The 18,883-nt window shown below is 40.9% G+C and overlaps 1 protein-coding gene across 10 annotated transcripts in view; it reads left to right on the top strand.

Moving 5' to 3' along the window:
• The window catches only part of PLCB4 (phospholipase C beta 4), a 387,833-nt gene that overhangs the window by 337,462 nt on the left and 31,488 nt on the right, over positions 1-18,883 (top strand). For all 10 annotated transcript variants that reach the window (XM_066234675.1, XM_066234677.1, XM_066234673.1 and 7 more), the window contains 8 exons: positions 4,295-4,395; positions 6,356-6,391; positions 9,185-9,326; positions 9,933-10,017; positions 10,365-10,489; positions 14,006-14,057; positions 14,707-14,809; positions 16,848-17,012. In XM_066234675.1, coding sequence (XP_066090772.1) covers positions 4,295-4,395; positions 6,356-6,391; positions 9,185-9,326; positions 9,933-10,017; positions 10,365-10,489; positions 14,006-14,057; positions 14,707-14,809; positions 16,848-17,012 — 809 coding nt within the window. The remainder of the gene's footprint in view (positions 1-4,294; positions 4,396-6,355; positions 6,392-9,184; positions 9,327-9,932; positions 10,018-10,364; positions 10,490-14,005; positions 14,058-14,706; positions 14,810-16,847; positions 17,013-18,883) is intronic.

Raw genomic sequence — 18,883 nt, 5'->3', positions numbered from 1 at the left:
AGCTCACTAGATCTACTTAGGTAGATAATTTTAACAAAGGCAGCCTTGTTTAAAATGTTTGAGTATTTGCTGTTAACTTCTGTTTTGTTTTGGCATATCACCACAACCAGGATGTTTGGTTTTAAATGGGTCTTTTGAGAGGTGTGGAATGTTTTTAGGAAGTTATTTGCTCATTATGGAGCATGAGAACTGATTAACAAAATAGTTTGACTTGCACTGTATGCCTTTTCATTAGACAGTGGCTTTGGGCTAAATAATTTAGGAATACTTGTAGAAACTCTCCTCATTTGTTACAGAAACCTCTGAAATACAAGAGTCCGCTTTAGGAAAGTTTGATATTATAGGTAAACACTCGAAAACTGTGAGAATGAACAACTCTTACTTGCAAACACTTTAAAAAGGCTTCTAATTATGGAACAGACTTCATAACAACGGTTTATCTCACATGTGCAAACAGTGGGTTCAACTTCACTCCCAGAGAAGCATCATAATGACTCACTTTTTTTTTTTTTTTGTATTTTTCTGAAGCTGGAAGCGGGGAGAGACAGTCAGACAGACTCCCACATGCGCCCGACCGGGATCCACCCAGCACGCCCACCAGGGGGCGACGCTCTGCCCACCAGGGGGCGACGATGCTCTGCCCCTCCAGGGTGTCGCTCTGTTGCGACCAGAGCCACTCCAGTGCCTGGGGCAGAGGCCAAGGAGCCATCCCCAGCGCCCAGGCCATCTTTGCTCCAATGGAACCTCGCTGCAGGAGGGGAAGAGAGACACAGAGAGGCAGGAGAGGGGGAGGGATGGAGAAGCAGATGGGCACTTCTCCTGTGTGTCCTGGCCGGGAATCGAACCCGGGACTTCTGCACACCAGGCCGACGCTCTACCACTGAGCCAACCGGCCAGGGCCTATGACTCACTTTTTATATATTTTATATGGCAGGAGAGGTCTAGAAGGCCAAAGATACATTATTTAATCAATGCCTGTTAGGCTTAGCTATTACTGTGCAACACATCACCCCGAAGTTCAGATGCTTAAAACAGCGCTCTTCTTTTGGCCAGGTCTGTGAGGCATCTGGGCTCAGGGTGGTGGTACTCCCTAAGGTTTCTCATGCGGTTGCCAGCGGACGACATCTGGGGCTTGAGTCCTCTGAAGGCGCTGTTGGGCCGTTTGTCTAAGATGGCTCACTCCTGTGGTTGGCGGTTGTCTCTGCTGGGAGCTCAGCTGGGCCTACTGACCAGAGCACCCCCACGTGGCCTCTCCATGTGGTTGGGGCTTCTCACAGCATGGTGGCCAGGTTTTGTTCCAAGAAACGGAAAGCTGAAGCTGCTAAATTAATTGAAGAGCTCTGCCTGGAACCGGTACATCATCACTTCCTCTCTGTACTGTGCTTCAGATCAGACTTAGTGGCCCTCGACCCCAGGCTCCCAGAGGTGGGTGACAGGCAAGATGATGCTGTACAAAAGCAGGTGGGGAAGCAGATATGATTGTAGTTGTCTTTGGAAAATAGTCTGCCACAATGCCTACTGTTTTCCTTCACAGTTTTTGCCAATAATAAAACTAAAATATTAAAAGGAATATATTCAGAAGTTCAGTGAAACACTTCTAAAACTTGCAAAGATGAATAGTAAGTAAAAATAGTGACTTATGTTTCATAGGTGGTAATCAAAAATAGGAAAGATTACTAGCTAGATACTATAATCCAGTAAAACAAGCTGCAGAATAATGGAATAAATTAATAAGAAAAAAAATAAATATCATCCCTATACTAACTTTAGATCAAATGTTTGCATCATTGCCTCATCTGATCTTTATTCAACCTGATGAAATAGGTATTATTACCCTCATTTTTCAAATGAGGAAACTGAAACTGAGAATGGTAACATATTTTGCACATGATCCCACAGCTGGTAAGCAGTGGGACTAAGATTCAATCCTAGAATTGCCTTAACCCCTTTTGTACCTTACAGTACTACCCTTTTAATATTCAAGAACATGAAGAAAACACAAATATGCAAAATAGTTGTTAACAAATTTTAGAGGAGAAAGACTATAACTAATGAAAGTCAAAAATGTTACATTTTTCTGAACACACACATTAATCTAAAATGGGGGTCAATGTGATTCCACTTATCCTTAAGGGTACTTTCCCACTTTTATGAATATGTTTGTTATTCTTATAGACAAAATAATATGCTTTTAGTGGTTCCCATGTTATTCAAAATATACTTGAGATTTTTATTAAATTTTAATAAGTAATAATGAGGGACAGTATAGATATAGGAAAGTAGCTGAGAAGACAGAATGATCCACTTGAATTTCTCTTAAAGGGCATAGAAGTTTCTGCTATACCGGTTATATGTTTGATTTTTAGCTGTAGTTAGCTCATACTTAGCTAAAATTCTAGTCTACCCATTGGCTGTAATTACCCTGGCATCACAGTATGAACCTGCTATACATAAATGACTACAATCTCTGATTTAAACACTTTGCCACAGCAGGCAGGAAGAAACCAAGCACAGGTCAAGAGGACAGGGTGCCTGGAGGCTATAGAAAATAGAAAAGTCTCTCAGTCTGTCCAACCACCTGCCCGTTCATTAGTTGGAGTTAGATTCAGAAAGACACACGAGCAATGGAGAATATCAGAATCAGTATGTGTGTCTGTGCATATTTACACACCCAAGAGATGATAACATTTCTTGTACAACTCTTATATAGTAATTAAGGCTCTACCACTTGTATGGAACATACCTCCACATTCAAGTAGTTAGACAGAAGAGATACACAATGGCAATTTAAGAGTGATCATAAACGAAGTTTCAAAATCTTTGATATAGACTGTGAGTCATGGAAACCCAGTGTCACGTTAAGAGCATTGTACTAAGAATCTGGAGAAATCTAGTCCATATCTTACTTACTCTGTGACCTCACAAGTCAGCTCATATCTCTGAATCTATTCCCTCACCCGTAAAGTGAAGATACGGCCCTAGAGTAAGACCTGTTCCAGCTCCGCCAATTCTTTTTCCTTCCCAAGCCTATATGACCTACTGGATTTGTTTTGTCTGTTTTCTTTTTAGTCATCTGCCTCTGGAATATCCCCTTATCATTGCATGAGGCCTAGAAGAGGAGGGTGTCTGTGTCTCTCACTCACTTTCATCCTGTGCCTGAAATAGCACCTGGCTATTAGCAGGCTCTCAAATTCCGAATCCAATGTAACATCAGTTGAAAGACACCTCTGTTTTATTTTTAACTGAGAAAGAAAAAAGTTTCCAATTAATTTAAAAATACCATCAATGGAAAGATACATTTCAATGTCAGTTATATTAAAATGGGGGGGGGTGCATTTTAGAATCAGAGAAATAGTCTTACATTTACTATTGTCCTTGCCTTTCCCTTTGCACATTATAAATGTGCTTTTGAAAAATAGCTCTAATTTTTATGGGTCTCCTCACCTCCCTTGGGAGTCCAAACTCAGACATTATTTCACTTTTTTTTTTTTTTTTTTTTTTTTTTTTTTTTTTTTTTTTTACAATAAGGATTTCTCAAGGATCCTGGCTAGTTTTTAGGCAAATTCTTTACTGGGGATCCTGGGAATCCAGATCTCACAGAGCAAGTGGCTCATTTTCTAATGAATGACTCTTTTTCCACCTGTGGACTTGGGTGGATACTAGCGTTCTTGTCACTTTCCTGGAGCGAGTGTTTCTGGGTCTCTTTGTACAGCGGGACTGTGTTCCTGTGCCCCTGCTTTATTTAGCACCCACTTCTAGCTCCTCCCCCAGCATGAGCCCAGGAAGTGACTTCAGAGCCCTGTAAACCTACCTAAGCCAGGTTTGACAAACGGATTACAGAACCAGCACCATCCTTCCTAGCTCTTCTGTTTTCCATCCCATAATGACTTGTGGACATTTTAGTCTCCTTTATCAAAATTATCAAATGTATGTTCCTTTGCTTGTATTGTCTTGTTTTCTCTAGGTCTCGTGGAAGATCAAAATATATACCTTTAAGTTACAGGTATGTCGTAGGTATTGAAGCTTTAATTTTTAGGGTTATTATACTGAAATGGAAATCATCATTCCCTTACGAAAAATCTAGTAAGCATCAATAACATGTCAAACACCATGTTAGGTGCAGGAGGAAAAATAAATAACAAGATAGGCTTCAGGTTTGCATATTTCAATGTTCCCATTTCCTTTCGGCTTCCTTCTCCTCTAAAAGGGCTTCTGTTCCCCCAAGGTTCTGGAGAAGGTCTGCCTGCCTGGCAGTCATTTGTTTTCATGGGTTTTTCTTTTGTCTTTCATGCAGCTGAACAAGAGGAAGAAGCTCACCCTGAATACAAATTTGGAAATGAACTTTCTGCTGATGACTTGGGTCACAAGGAAGTTGTTGCAAACAGTGTCAAGAAGGTCCGAGTCCTGGTGTCCCCTCTGTTGCATGGCTCTCGAGAGGCAGCAGCTACTACCTATGAAATTTTAGAAATGTAACCACCGCAAAAGACTGAAGTAGCCTATAATTCCTCTTCTAAATTAAGTGACCACATTAATATCTGATCTCGAGACACTCACATTATTAAGTTAGGAAAGATGTTTAAATTACTCATTAGTCATCCACAGTGTTGACCCCTACTCATTTGGACAGTGTTCTTTAAATATTATCATTTGTTGCATTATTCTGGGTCAGCAATTTTCAACCTTTTTCGTCTCGCAGCACACAAAACTAATTACTAAAATTCTGTGGCACACTTAAAAAATATGTTTTTTTGCTGATCTGACAAAAAAAAGTAGGTATAGTTTTGATTCATTCACACCAGACAGCTATTGTTGTGTTGGCTGTTGTCACTTTTTTATTTGACAACCTAAGGGAAAAGAGGTCATGCCCCTGACTAAATATTGCATTGGTTGAAAGTCGCTGTTCTAGGTGAATGGGGAGAAAACAGCAGCTTGCTAGTGGCAAAGGTTAGCCTGTTAAAATCACCAGGAAAATGGCCCCGATCATGGCCATCAATGAGATGACCCATGGGAAGAGGTAGAAAAAAGGCCCAGGTGGAGCCCTGTTTAAAGGCTGACTCATGGGAGAGGCACCAGAAAAGAAGAGCAAGGGATAGCTAGAAACGTAGGAGGGAAATAAGGCAATGAGACCAAAGAAGCCAAGAAAACAGTGTTAGGAGAAAGGCAGAGTGTGGTGAGAACATTTAAGATCTGCTCTCATAGCACCTTTCCAGTATATAATCCAGTTCGGTCAACTATTGTCATTGCTGTATATACAATCCTTGGAACTCATTCCTTTTATTAACTGGAAGTTTGTGTCCTTTGACCAACAAACTAACAGCTAACAGCTCCCCAACCCTCTAGCACCTGGCAAAGTGGTTGATTTTTGATGATTCTATTGAGTGAGTAAGAAGACTTGAGAGTGTTCACTGGATTGGTAACATTGGCAACCTGGACACGAGAATTTCAATGGAGTCATGGGGGTCACTGGAGCAGACAGATGTAAATGAGAGAAGATACTTTTGAGTAGTTTTGCTAGAAAGCAGGGTAAGAAATGGGCTGATGGTTAAAGGTTGCCTGAGGAGTGAAGGGGGTGTTATTTTTAAGATGAATGAGTCTGGAGTGCATTTGCAAACCTGGAAATGGTGCAAGTAGAGAGGAAGGGATGAAGTTCTGCAGGAGAGAGAGGCGATGCTGCCTGTGCCAGCCACCTTCCTTGAGAAGGTAGGAGTGGATGGCATCATGGTGATGTGCAGGTGTGGTCTTGGATTGGAGCAGGAACACTTAATTACAGGAGGCAGTGGATGGAAATGCAAGAAGTTGATGGATACATTTAGTCACAGGAAAATGGGAGAGTATCTGTCTGATGAGCAAAGCCAAAGGAATACTGCTATTATACCCTACCTTTCTGATAGAAAATTACAACTACTGGTTACCTACTAACATTCAGTGCTTACTTCTATGCTGCTGCTACTACTGAAGTCTTTATCAATATCCGGACACCAGTGTTGAGTTGCTAAAGAGTGACAATTCATGCCTGCTGCCCTTGACTATCAGGGGAGGTAACCACACTGATTATTTCCTAAGCCCTGTGACTAAATCACTAATTAAATTACCATTAGGAAGGATCTAAATAGGTGAAAACTGTCAACAAAGGAAGGAGATATCATTAAAATGAGCTTTTCTGGTCTGTGAAACAGTATCTTTTTAGTACTTGCTTTTGTCCATGGCTTTATGTCATTAATAGATTCCTATCTTAACAGATAAGTAGAATAACCATTTAGCTATATTTATTTAATTAGGTACATATGCATGGCTACCAGATTTGGAATTTTGCTCTTTAGAAAAGTAAACAAATTATCTTCTTTCTTTCATTTAGGTTTCTGATGACCTTGAACATGAAAACAACAAAAAGGTAAGAAGATAATTTCGGTGTGCCTTTTGTCTTATTACATAAGACACCACATTTGGTCCTCTAATATTCAACATTATATTCTAAGCATTGTTACTCCATCTTCCCCCTACCCCATGGAATGTCAGGCTTACTGATTATGGGTATAATATTTATATGCTTGATGCATCTAATCTTAAAAGTCTTTAAAAGGAAGAGTTAATCACAGTGGTGGAATGATTAAATCCCATTAAAATCACAAAATTAGAGCAGGTGAATAAGATGATTTTTCTAAAAATAAGTGTTTAGTGCAGTTCGACATCTTCTTAACTGGGATTAGAGATTTCATTTCTAGAGTAGGAGTACATGATCATCAGACTGAATTTGAAAACACAAATGACCTAATAATTGGTCGGGAAATTCATATTGTAGTGAAATAGGAAGGCAATCTTGATTCTGACTATTCTGGCTTTCTGAGAGCTTGTTAATTTTGCTTTGTACACATTCTAGGAGGTTTTGTTATTTATTTATTTATTTTTGTAATAGAGACAGAGAGAGTCAGAAAGATGGATAGATAGGGACAGACAGACAGGAACAGAGAGAGATGAGAAGCATCAATCATCAGTTTTTCGTTGCAACATCTTAGTTGTTCATTGATTGCTTTCTCATATGTGCCTTGACCGCGGGCCTTCAGCAAACCGAGTAACCCCTTGCTCGAGCCAGTGACCGTGGGTCCAATCTGGTGAGCTTTGCTCAAACCAGATGAGCTCGTGCTCAAACTGGCGACCTTGAGGTCTTGAACCTGGGTCCTCAGCATTCCAGTTCGACGCTCTATCCACTGCGCCACTGCCTGGTCAGGCTCTAGGAGTTTGTTTGACGTTATTAGATATTGACTTTATTGTAAGTGAAGTCTCATTTTTAGATTTTTTTTATCCTCTTCAAAGTTCCTCATGATCTCAAACTGGTCTTACTTAGCAAATGCATATGGTTTATACGGTAGTGAGACTAAGGGAAGACATACACAGAAATTTGTGTTATAATTTGATTCCCACATTTCAGAGCTTCAGAAAATACTGTCTTGCTATTTGTGGGTTCCTACTTTATTTGGAGTAAGACCCTATCTTCTTACTGTGTAAATATTAAGTTTGGAATAATTATGGGTAAGCCTGATCTGAATCCTTTCCCAAGATGTTTGTGAAATTCTCTTCCACCAGAGTTTCATAAGGTATTGGCGTAAACAAAGGACAGGTTGGCTTTTGGTAACTGATTTTTATTAATTAGCTGTGATTGAGTTATTTCATTCCTAAGGCCTCAGTCTTCCCACGTGGTCAATGGGTAGCACTCTTAATTCTTATGACACGTGATTGCTGACAGTAATGACCATGTACACAGGAATTCAGCCCAGTGGTGTTACTTATTATCATTAAATATACAAGAAAAGAATCGGAAATGGCCTCTGCCCTATTTGGGGGGTTGGGACATATGAAAATATGATTTTTAAAAAACACCAGTAAGTTATACTATTTGATACTTATCTCAGACTTTTGTGAAATCAGTTTGATGATTTAGAATGTCAAGTTATCAGATAAGGCAAACGGTCTAACCATTTTTCAACTAATGAATTGATTCACGTAACTAAGCAGTTTATCTACCTGTAACAATCTATGCAGGAAACTTAGCTTTTTAAGTTCTCAACAAAATGTTGGTCACTTTTGAAGGCATTGTTTTTGTTGCTGTTGATTTTGCTGGTTTTCTTCTGATTTACCAAGAAATGAACTAATTCTTTTTCTCTATGCAAAAATAATATAATTTCAGTATTTCAATAGGACAATGTCCTATGTAGTCAGTTATCAGATTATTTTTAAAATAAGCTTTTTAAAAAAATGCCATAAACTATTTATGAATATGGCTTAAATCCTAGGCCAGTGTTAAGTGTAGTGTGGACCACAGAGGAGCTATATCATTATCACTTGGAAGCTAGTTAGAGATGCAAATTCTTGGGCCTCAACCAAGATTCATTTCATCAGAGACTCGGAGGGTGGGGCCCAAGAGCGTATGTGTTTTAATAAGCCCTCCAGGTGATTCTGATGACCACTGAAGTTAGAGAGTCAGCGTTTGGACTTTGTGCCTCCAATCCTGAAAATAAGAATGATCAATACCTGCTATGTGTATTTCATAGTATAGCTATGAACCTCAATATAGTTTCTTGAGTATTTTAAAGTTCTTCAAAAGTCTACAAAATGTCCTAAAAATGTATGTATGATATGTTTTGGGTTATTTGGAGCTAAAATAGACATTAACTTTTAAAATGATCCTTTAGCAGCGGTAGAACGTCGGCCTGGCGTGCGGAAGTCCCGGGTTCGATTCCCGGCCAGGGCACACAGGAGAGGCGCCCATCTGCTTCTCCCTCCCTCCCCCTCTCCTTCCTCTCTGTTTCTCTCTTCCCCTCCCGTAGCCGAGGCTCCATTGGAGCAAGGATGGCCCGGGCACTGGGGATGGCTCTGTGGCCTCTGCCTCAGGCACTAGACTGGCTCTGGTCACAACAAAGCGATGCCCCAAATGGGCAGAGCATCACCCCTGGTGGGCGTTCCGGGTGGATCCCGGTAGGGCGCATGCGAGAGTCTGTGTGACTACCTCCCCGTTTCCAGCTTCAGAAAAATACAAAAAAAAAAAAAATCCCTTAGCATGACTGAGCAAAGAAATGGCCTTTATTTTCAATGTGTGTGTGTCAGTTATCTTTAGTGAGGAAGTCTGTAGCATGTATCGTGAGCCTTGCTGAAGTCACCAACATGGATATCCCCTTTGCTGTGCTTGTAGGGCCTGGTTACTGTGGAAGATGAGCAAGCATGGATGGCATCTTATAAGTATGTAGGTGCCACCACTAACATCCATCCGTACCTGTCCACAATGATCAACTACGCACAGCCTGTCAAGTTTCAAGGTTTCAATGTGGCTGAAGGTAACACCCAAAGTTAAATGCTATTGCTTTTTTCGTTTGCTTTGCTGTTGATATACTGATGAGCTGCCTTGTTGCCACTTCCTTTTCTGGTTATGGGAAGTGTTCCACCTCAACTTGTTTTTGTTTCCCAAACCACACACATGTCCTTGGCATGTGGCGGCCTTTGTGATGTCATTCCCTATATCATCCACAAGGTGGCTCTGAGAGACCGTGCTTATTAACACTCCGAGGCTAGCCTCACATTAGATGTAAGGCCTCTTTTCATCAAAAGCTAGTCTCCAAAAAATATTTTTTTCTAACTATTTCCTGGATGAAAAAGCTATCATCATCATCCCCATCAACTATACATATTTCAAAGGTGGCGCTGTGTGGCAACTGTATGCACATAATTTGCTTAATGACTCCAAATTTAATTTATCACACTTTTTCCTTTTTAAGTCAACTGTCCCCACCCACAGGACAGTAATGTAAGTAGGCGCTACCAATAAGATAATGGAACATCTGCTTGCAAAGTCCCATAATTCAGGGTTAATTATATTGACTGCTTGTCTTTCTGTGAGGGTTTGATGGCAAGGTTTCTGAGTGCATCTTTGCTTTTCTTTACAGAACGCAATATTCATTATAACATGTCTTCTTTTAATGAGTCGGTCGGTCTCGGCTACTTGAAGACTCACGCGATTGAATTTGTGAAGTATCCTTACAGAATGAGTGGTTGGTGTGCTTTGGGTTTGACAGGCATCTCTAAAATAGATAAAGGCTAAAACGTAATTGTGGTTGTAGAACTAATAAAATAATATGTCTGAAAGACCACAGCGGCTGTGACATTCTGCCCAAATGTGAATTGTTTTCATAGTCCATGCAGCAAAGTGTGGTTTTTCTCATTTATAAATGTGAAGTTTTCTCTTTGTCGTCCACTGTTTGTCATTACTGGTCTGGACCTTGTTCTTTCAGCCCTTCGTTGGTTATCGATTGCTGCCAGAATCAGCTTTTCTTTTTTTTTTTTCTTTTTTTTCCCGTTTTCCTTAATAAGTTACACAGTTATAACAAACGGCAAATGAGTCGCATTTACCCCAAGGGAGGCCGAGTGGATTCCAGTAATTACATGCCTCAGATTTTCTGGAACGCTGGCTGCCAGATGGTTTCACTCAACTATCAAACCCCAGGTAGGAACTGATGTCCAGTGACCTCAAATTCCGTGGGAACGGTTGCACAGAATGGTATCAACAGTTGCCATCACTTGGCTGTGGGCACTTTTTAAAGAAAACAGACATATGGCAAAACAGTATGTCGAGTTAATGCAATGGTGAAAAATAAAAAAAAAACTAAAAGTAGAGCAACCAAACAATGATAGGAGTTTGGTTTAAATCGGATTTCCTTTTGGAAAGCCATGATTACCTTGCTAAGCATTTTCCCCTGTTCCAAAATATTTCTAATTTTTCTTCCTTTTGGATCAAACGTATCATCATCTCTAAAAATTGAATTGAATACCAAGAAATTGAGTATCTTTGTAGAGTAACGAAGATTCATTTTTCCTTTGGAAAGTCCCTCCCTACTGCTAATGTTCAGCAGATGTCAGTGACACGACTGTACCTCACCTTAAAGGTGCAGAACAGTATGGGGCAGGGAGTTATATGTTCTTAGAGGTATAACGTATAACTTGGTCCTCCAAAGTGTATTCAAAGGCAAGTTTTCACATATGATTTACCCACCATCCCTGGAAGGAGAGGAGTAAACTTTTATACACACATAAACAAATGTTAATTTTTTTTTTTGAGGTTTGCATAAGAGCCTAGGATCACAATTTTAAAATTAGAGGTAGAAAAGTAATGGGCTCTAGATCAGTGGTCCCCAACCCCTGGGCTGTGGACCGGTACTGGTCCATGGGCCATTTGGTACCGGTCTGCAGAGAAAGAATAAATAACTTACATTATTTCTGTTTTATTTATATTTAAGTCTGAACGATGTTTTATTTTTAAAAAATGACCAGATTCCCTCTGTTACATCCATCTAAGACTCACTCTTGACGCTTGTCTCGGTCACGTGATACATTTATCCGTCCCACCCTAAAGGCCGGTCCGTGAAAATATTTTCTGACATTAAACCGGTCGGTCCATGGCCCAAAAAAGGTTGGGGACCACTGCTCTAGATGCTTACCTAAAACAGGTGAGGAACATGCCACAGAACCTGTTCAGTTTCTATGGTTAATTCCACAGCATGGTCCTTCATATTGGTAAAATCAAAACAAATCAATGCTTTCTTGTTAAGTTCTTTGTTATATCAGGGTGCCTCCCATGATTCTGAATTTGGGGGCATTTTCATTCTCTAATCCATCTGCCATACTTTGAGAATCTTTCTCTACCTTGTTCTTTAATCTCTGGAGTGATTGAGAGGTCCTTTGACTTGCATCCTTTTGGCATGAATGTGACCTGACTATATTTTTTACCTGCTGGTAGAGCCTCTTCAGTGACCAAAATTTGGAGTCAAATTTCTACACAGCATGCCCCTTAGTCCTTGCTATATGAAACTATGACCTGGTGCCAGTATGATACCAGAGTGTTCCTAGCAGAGACAAAATAATTTTTTTTTTTTACGAGAGATACAGAGACAGACAGACAGGAAGGGAGAGAGATGAGAAGCATCAATTCTTCACCGTGGCACCTTAGTTGTTCATTGATTGCTTTCTCACTTGTGCCTTGACTGGGGGCTTCCAGTTGAGCCAGTGACACCGTACTCAAGCCAGCAACCTTGGGCTCAAGCCAGCAATCTTTGGGTTCAAGTCAGTGATCATGGGGTCATGTCTATGATCCCACGCTCAAGCTAGTGACCCCGCACTCAAGCTGGTAAGCCTGTGCTCAAGCCAGCGACCTTGGGGTTTCAAACCTGGGTCCTCAGTGTCCAAGGACGATGCTCTGTTCACTGCATCACCACCTGGTCAGGCAATAATTTTGAACGAGGTCAAGTTGTAGTCTCAGTTATCAGTCAGTCCACTTCTTGGATTAAATGATCCTCAAGCAGTTTATTCAGTAGATCAGCTTCTGTATTATTCTGTAATGTTAGGTATAACCAACACACTTTTAAGAAGAAAAATATCCACCAGCAGACCCATTTCTTTTGCTGATGAAAAAAAAAGAATGAAGATTGTGTGTGCTTGCAAGAGAAAAGTCCTAAGCCAGGCCCTGCCCATAGAGACCACATAGAAGAATTCTCTTTAAATCACTGATTTCTTAAAAAAAACTTTCCATTGATTTAAGACAGAGAGACAAAGGAAGATAAAGTGAAAGAGAGGAGGGAAGGGAGAGAGAGAGAGAGAGAGAGAGAGAGAGAGAGAGAGAGAGAAGCATCAACTCTTTGTTCCACTTAGCTGTTTCATTTAGTTGTGTACTATTTGGTTGCTTCTTTTTTGTTTTTTGTTTTTTCGTATTTTTCTGAAGCTGGAAACGGGGAGAGACAGTCCGACAGACTCCCGCATGCAAACGACTGGGATCCACCCAGCATGCCCACCAGGGGGCGACACTCTGCCCACCAGGGGGCGATGCTCTGCCCCTCCGGGGCGTCGCTCTGTTGCGACCAGAGCCACTCCAGCGCCTGGGGCAGAGGCCAAGGAGCCATCCCCAGCGCCCGGGCCATCTTTGCTCCAATGGAGCCTTGCTGTAGGAGGGGAAGAGAGAGACAGAGAGGAAGGAGAGGGGGAGGGGTGGAGAAGCAGATGGGTGCTTCTCCTGTGTGCCCTGGCCGGGAATCGAACCCGGGACTCCTGCACGCCAGGCTGACGCTCTACCACAGGGCCAGGGCCTTGGTTGCTTCTTATATGTGCGCTGACGGGGATTGAACCTGAGACCTAGGCATGCCGAGACGAAGCTCCATCCAGTCAGGGCTTAAGTAACTAATTTTTACATGATTCTTACCTAGGTTTTTTTTGTTGTTTTTTTTTTGTTTTTTTTTTTTTTTTTTTACAGAGACAGAGAGTGAGTCAGAGAGAGGGATGGACAGGGACAGACAGACAGGAACGGAGAGAGATGTGAAGCATCAATTATTAGTTTTTCATTGCTCATTGCAACACCTTAGTTGTTCATTGATTGCTCTCTCATACGTGCCTTGACCGCGGGCCTTCAGCAGACTGAGGAGCCCCTTGCTGGAGCCAGCAACCTTGGGTTCAAGCTGGTGGGCTTTTGCTCAAACCAGATGAGCCCGCGCTCAAGCTGGCAACCTCAGGGTCTCGAACCTGGGTCTCCTGCATCCCAGTCCGATGCTCTATCCACTACGCCACCGCCTGGTCAGGCCCTAGTTTATTTTTTAATGGAGTTTTATATTCTCATTTAACTCATTGTTATCTTCAGGGACACCTTCCTCTGGGGTCATAAGGCATATCCTCTCCAGCTATATATCAGGTTGGACATCTGTACTCTCAACGCTAATTAAATTCATATAGTGAATCCAAATTTAAAGCAATGCTAGCATGAGCTTTATGAAAACACATTTTATGTTTCATTTAAATTACACACACGGTCATTTCATCATTGAAGAGAGTTGTGTGCTTAAACAGACACAGTAGTACCTTGTGTTATAAAAAAGAACTTTCAACCTAAGATCGGTGTCTGATTTCCATTGTTTAAATCACACCGTCAGGATCTTCTTTGTCCGAGGAGACGAGATGCTAAATTATTTTTGTCTCTTGACAGATTTAGCGATGCAATTGAATCAGGGAAAATTTGAGTATAATGGATCCTGCGGGTGAGTAATATGATTTAAACTGTTGTCACTGTGTTCCAGCACTCCGTACTACAGCCATAATGAAACCGTGTCATTTTTAATTAAGGGCTGATGAATTTAAGTAGGATTTGTGGGAGAAGATAAGAATAGATAAAATTTCTGGATACATTATATTTACAAATATACACTCTTCGTCTCCAGTTTTATAGATTATTTAAAAAAGATGTTTAGGCACAAGTTAAGTAGTTTATTATACACATTCTAAAGTTTAATATTCTCATTTTAAATTTAATATGGAGGGCTTTTTTTCTTTTTCAGTTGGGTGACATTGGTTAGTGAAATATAGGTTTCAGGTGTGCTATTCCATATACATCATCTGTACACTGCAGCATGCGTTCACCGCCTCAAGTCTCCCTCCATCACCAATTCTTTATCCCTCCTTTATGCTCTCCTGCCTCCCTCACCCCTCTTTCCTTCTTCCCTTCTCCTCTTTGGGATTATCCATAGGGCAGGGTTATTCTCTTCCATCTTTAGGGTCCTCTGCCTAAAAGCCTATCTCCTAAGTTAGAGATGAAGAAAAGAACATATTTAGTGTCTTGGGGAGTTTGTGGTATAGCCTTTGTAAAAGTGACTAATAAAATAAATTTCTTCTGTGCTTTTGTCCAACCAGGTACCTTCTCAAACCAGATTTCATGAGACGACCCGATCGAACATTTGATCCTTTCTCAGAGACTCCTGTTGACGGCGTGATTGCAGCCACCTGCTCAGTGCAGGTCAGTCCCCCGCTCTTCACAGAATGGCATAAATGTGTAGGCAGATGATCCTGCAAAAGTCTTAAGAAATCACAATTAAAATGTTTAATATCAAGGGGGCAAGATCCACATGTTGCTCTCAACTTTGACTTAATATTTCTCCCTTTTTTCACTAGTAAATTACTAGCTACTTTTAGTCAAAAACACCAGGTCAAAAAAAATACCTACTAGAGAACATGGAGCGAGAGAAACTCTCATTCATTGCTGGTGAGAATGCAAAATGGAATCCAAAACTTTGGAAGGCGGTTTGGTGGTTTCTTACAAAGCTAAATATACTCTTACCATACGGTTTAGCAGCCACGCTCCTTGGTATTTACCCAAATGAATCGAAGACTATGTCTACACAAAAACTTACACAGGAATGTTTGCGCAACTTGACTCATCATTGCCAAAATGTGGAAGCAACCAAGATAACCTTCAGTAGGTGAATGAATAAATAAGCTGTGGTCCATCCAGACAATAGAATATTCATCAGTGCTAAAAGGAAATGAGCTATTGAGTCATGAAACATGCAGGAAACAAATGCATGTTACCAAAGTGAGAGAAGCCAATCAGTAAAGGCTACATACTGTATGATTTCAACTATATGACATCCTGGAACAAGGGAAATGATGGAGACAGTATAAAGATCAGTGGCTGTCCTGTGTTGAGGGCAGAGCAGAGAGGAATAGGTAAACCACAGAAGATTATAGGGCAGTGAAACTGTTCCATGTGATACTAGAATGTTAGGGCATGTCATTTTACATTTGATCAAATCTGCAGAACATACAGCACCAAGAATGAAGTCTAATGTGTAAACTGTGGACTTTAGGTGATAATGTGTCATTATAGGTTTATTGATGAAACAAATGTACCACTCTGGTGACAGATGTCCATGATGCAGGAGATTGTATGTGTCGAGACAGGAGGTATATGAAACAGTCTGTCCTTTTCTGCTCAATTTTGCTAAACTGAATGTGAAACTGCTCTAAAAAATAAAATTTATTAATGAAAAAATGCCCGCTATATGTATTCATTTATACAGAATCCTAGAAAATGCAAACTAAGATAGAGTGACAAAAAGTGAATCAGTGGTTTCCAGTGGACAGAGAGAGGGAGGGAGAGATGACAAAAGGGTTCAAAGAAACTTTAGGGGTGATGGAAATGTTCATTGTCTTAATTGTGGTCAAAGATTCACAGATGTGCTCATATGTCAACACTAATTTCATTGTGTTCTTTGAATAGGTAAGTTTATTGTATGTCCAGTAAACCTAAAAAAAACTGTTTTAAAATTATTAGTTAGTAGATATATGAAAAAAACCTGACAAATGGCTATTAGTCATTTGAAAAGTAAATGAAAAATAGTCTTTCCATAGCTTTATATAGGTAGAATTTAATGCTGATCCTTACAAATATATAACACATAGTTGACGTGTTAATTTACTGAAGGAGCCCTGGCCAGCTGGCTGAGTTAGAGCATCATCCCCATACACCAAGGCTTTAGGTTCCATCCATGGTCAGGGCACATACAGGAGTCAACACAGGAATTAACCAATGAATGCATGAATAAGCAGAACAACACATTGTTTTTCTCTCTCTAAACCAATAAATAAATAAAATTTAAATGTATCAGTAAAAAATAACAGGCAAATTTTAGCATTACTATTCTTTCTGTGTGTGTCTTTTCAAGACTTTAAGAAGAATTCAGTAGAAGTATGGGATGGCAGAATTTCGGGGCTGTGAAGTGATCTGGGGGCATATCTGAACCCGGCACTTTATTATATGACTCGTGTATATTTCCCTTATTCTTTTTCTAGACAGTTCTTGAGGGTAGAACCTCTGCCTAAAAGAGTTTTTTTTTAATACAGTAGTTGCTCAATAATGTTTTTGTATAATAAGTGAAGCCATTATTTCCATAGATAATTAAAACTTCAAAGAACGAACAGAGAAATTCTTCCTTCCCGATTATTCTTTGCTACTGATGATCACACCGACCCTGTCTCGTGTCCTATTGCTGCAGGTCATATCAGGTCAGTTCTTATCAGATAAGAAAATCGGCACATACGTCGAAGTGGATATGTACGGGCTGCCCACTGACACCATACGTAAGGAATTCCGAACGCGCATGGTGATGAACAATGGACTCAATCCAGTTTACAATGAAGAATCTTTCGTATTTCGGAAGGTAGGACATTCTCAGTGTGTCAGATTCGCTCTGCTTATTGGGAGCCATGTTTTCTTGCATAGACACTGCATGATATAAGGCAGTGGTGCCCAACCCCTGGGTTGCGGACCGGTACCAGTCTGTGGGCCATTTGGTACCGGTCCGCAGAGAAAGAATAAATAACTTACATTATTTCCATTTTATTTATATTTAAGTCTGAACGATGTTTTATTTTTTAAAAATGACCAGATTCCCTCTGTTACATTCGTCTAAGACTCACTCTTGATGCTTGTCTCATAAGTTCGACAATTATTTATATATCAATATTTAAAAATACCCCAGTTTTTATGCCTGTCGCATGATTTTATTTTGTGCATTTATCCGTCCCTCCCTAAAGGTCCGTGAAAATATTTTCTCACATTAAACCGGTCCATGGCCCAAAAAAAAGTTGGTGACCACTGATATAAGGGACAGTTGTTCAACCCAAAATATCTTCTTTTCCCCCTCTTCTAATGGCGTACGTGCTGTAGCTGTTATATGATTATTGTTTCTGTTTGTCCTTGTTCATCTTTTGGTTCTCTTTCCTCATTGACAATGCCAGAGCCCCAGGTGTGCAATCTACTTAGAATGTATCCTTGCTAATAGACACCATTACACATCTGCCCTAGCAGCAGCTGGTAACTGACACTGTTCCTTTCAGCCAAGAGGGTAGGGAGAATATTTCACCATAATCAAGTCCAATCAACATCTTCAAATGAGTCAGTTGGCTTGTCCTGTGCCCCTGAACATGTGATACCTGTTGCTGCCTGCAGGTTCTGTGCTTCATGTGCTATATTTGGTATTTTGGATTTTTTTTCTTCCAATACTATAATTTGATCCTAAGAACAATCACAATCGGCCTGACCAGGTGGTGGCGCAGTGGATAGAGCATCAGACTGGGATGCAGAGAACCCAGGTTTGAGACTCCAATGTCGTCAGCTTGAGCACAGGTTCATCTGGTTTGAGCAAGGCTCACCAGCTTGGACCCAAGGTCGCTGGCTTGAGCAAGGGATCACTCGGTCTGTTGTAGCCCCATGGTCAAGGCACATATGAGAAATCAATCAATGAACAACTAAGAAGCCGCAACAAGGAACTGATGTTTCTCATCTCTCCCTTCCTGTCTGTCCTTATCTGTCCCTCTCTCTGACTCTCTCTGTCTTTGCCACAAAAAAAAAAAAAATAACAATCACAATCATTCTTTCATATGATTCAGTTTTTAATCTTGTAATTATTTTTTATTTAATTTCTCTTTTGTCAATTGAAAATGTATTGAGGCCCTGGCTGGTTGGCTCAGTGGTAGAGCGTCGGCCTGGCATGTAGAAGTCCCAGGTTCGATTCCCGGCCAGGGCACACAGGCGAAGCACCCATCTGCTTCTCCACCCCTACCCCTCTCCTTCCTCTCTGTCTCTCTCTTCCCCTCCAGCAGCCGAGGCTCCATTGGAGCAAAGATGGCCCGGGTGCTGGGGATGGCTCCTTGGCCTCTGCCCCAGGCGCTAGAGTGGCTCTGGTCGCGGCAGAACAACGCCCCGGAGGGGCAGAGCATCGCCCCCTGGTGGGCAGAGCATCGCCCCCTGGTGGGCGTGCCGGGTGGATCCTGGTCGGGCACATGCTGGAGTCTGTCTGACTATCTCTCCCCATTTCTAGCTTTAGAAAAATACAAAAAAAAAAAAAATGTATTGAAAAAAATTATTTGTTGGCCCTGTTGTCTCTGAGAATGTCTGTTTTTCTTTCTTTTTCTGTTATCCTGACCAAAATGGATTCTGGTTTCTTCCTTAGGCACAGATTTTGCAGGTGATTCTGCTCCTTTTGTGTTTCATGCAACACAGATAATCGGCTTCTCATCTTAACAAATA

The sequence above is a fragment of the Saccopteryx bilineata genome, chromosome 6, assembly GCF_036850765.1.
Source record: "Saccopteryx bilineata isolate mSacBil1 chromosome 6, mSacBil1_pri_phased_curated, whole genome shotgun sequence".
NCBI classification, from domain to species: Eukaryota; Metazoa; Chordata; class Mammalia; order Chiroptera; family Emballonuridae; genus Saccopteryx; species Saccopteryx bilineata.
The sequence above is the reverse complement of the archived record's forward strand: the minus strand, read 5'-3'. Positions and strand labels throughout refer to the sequence as shown.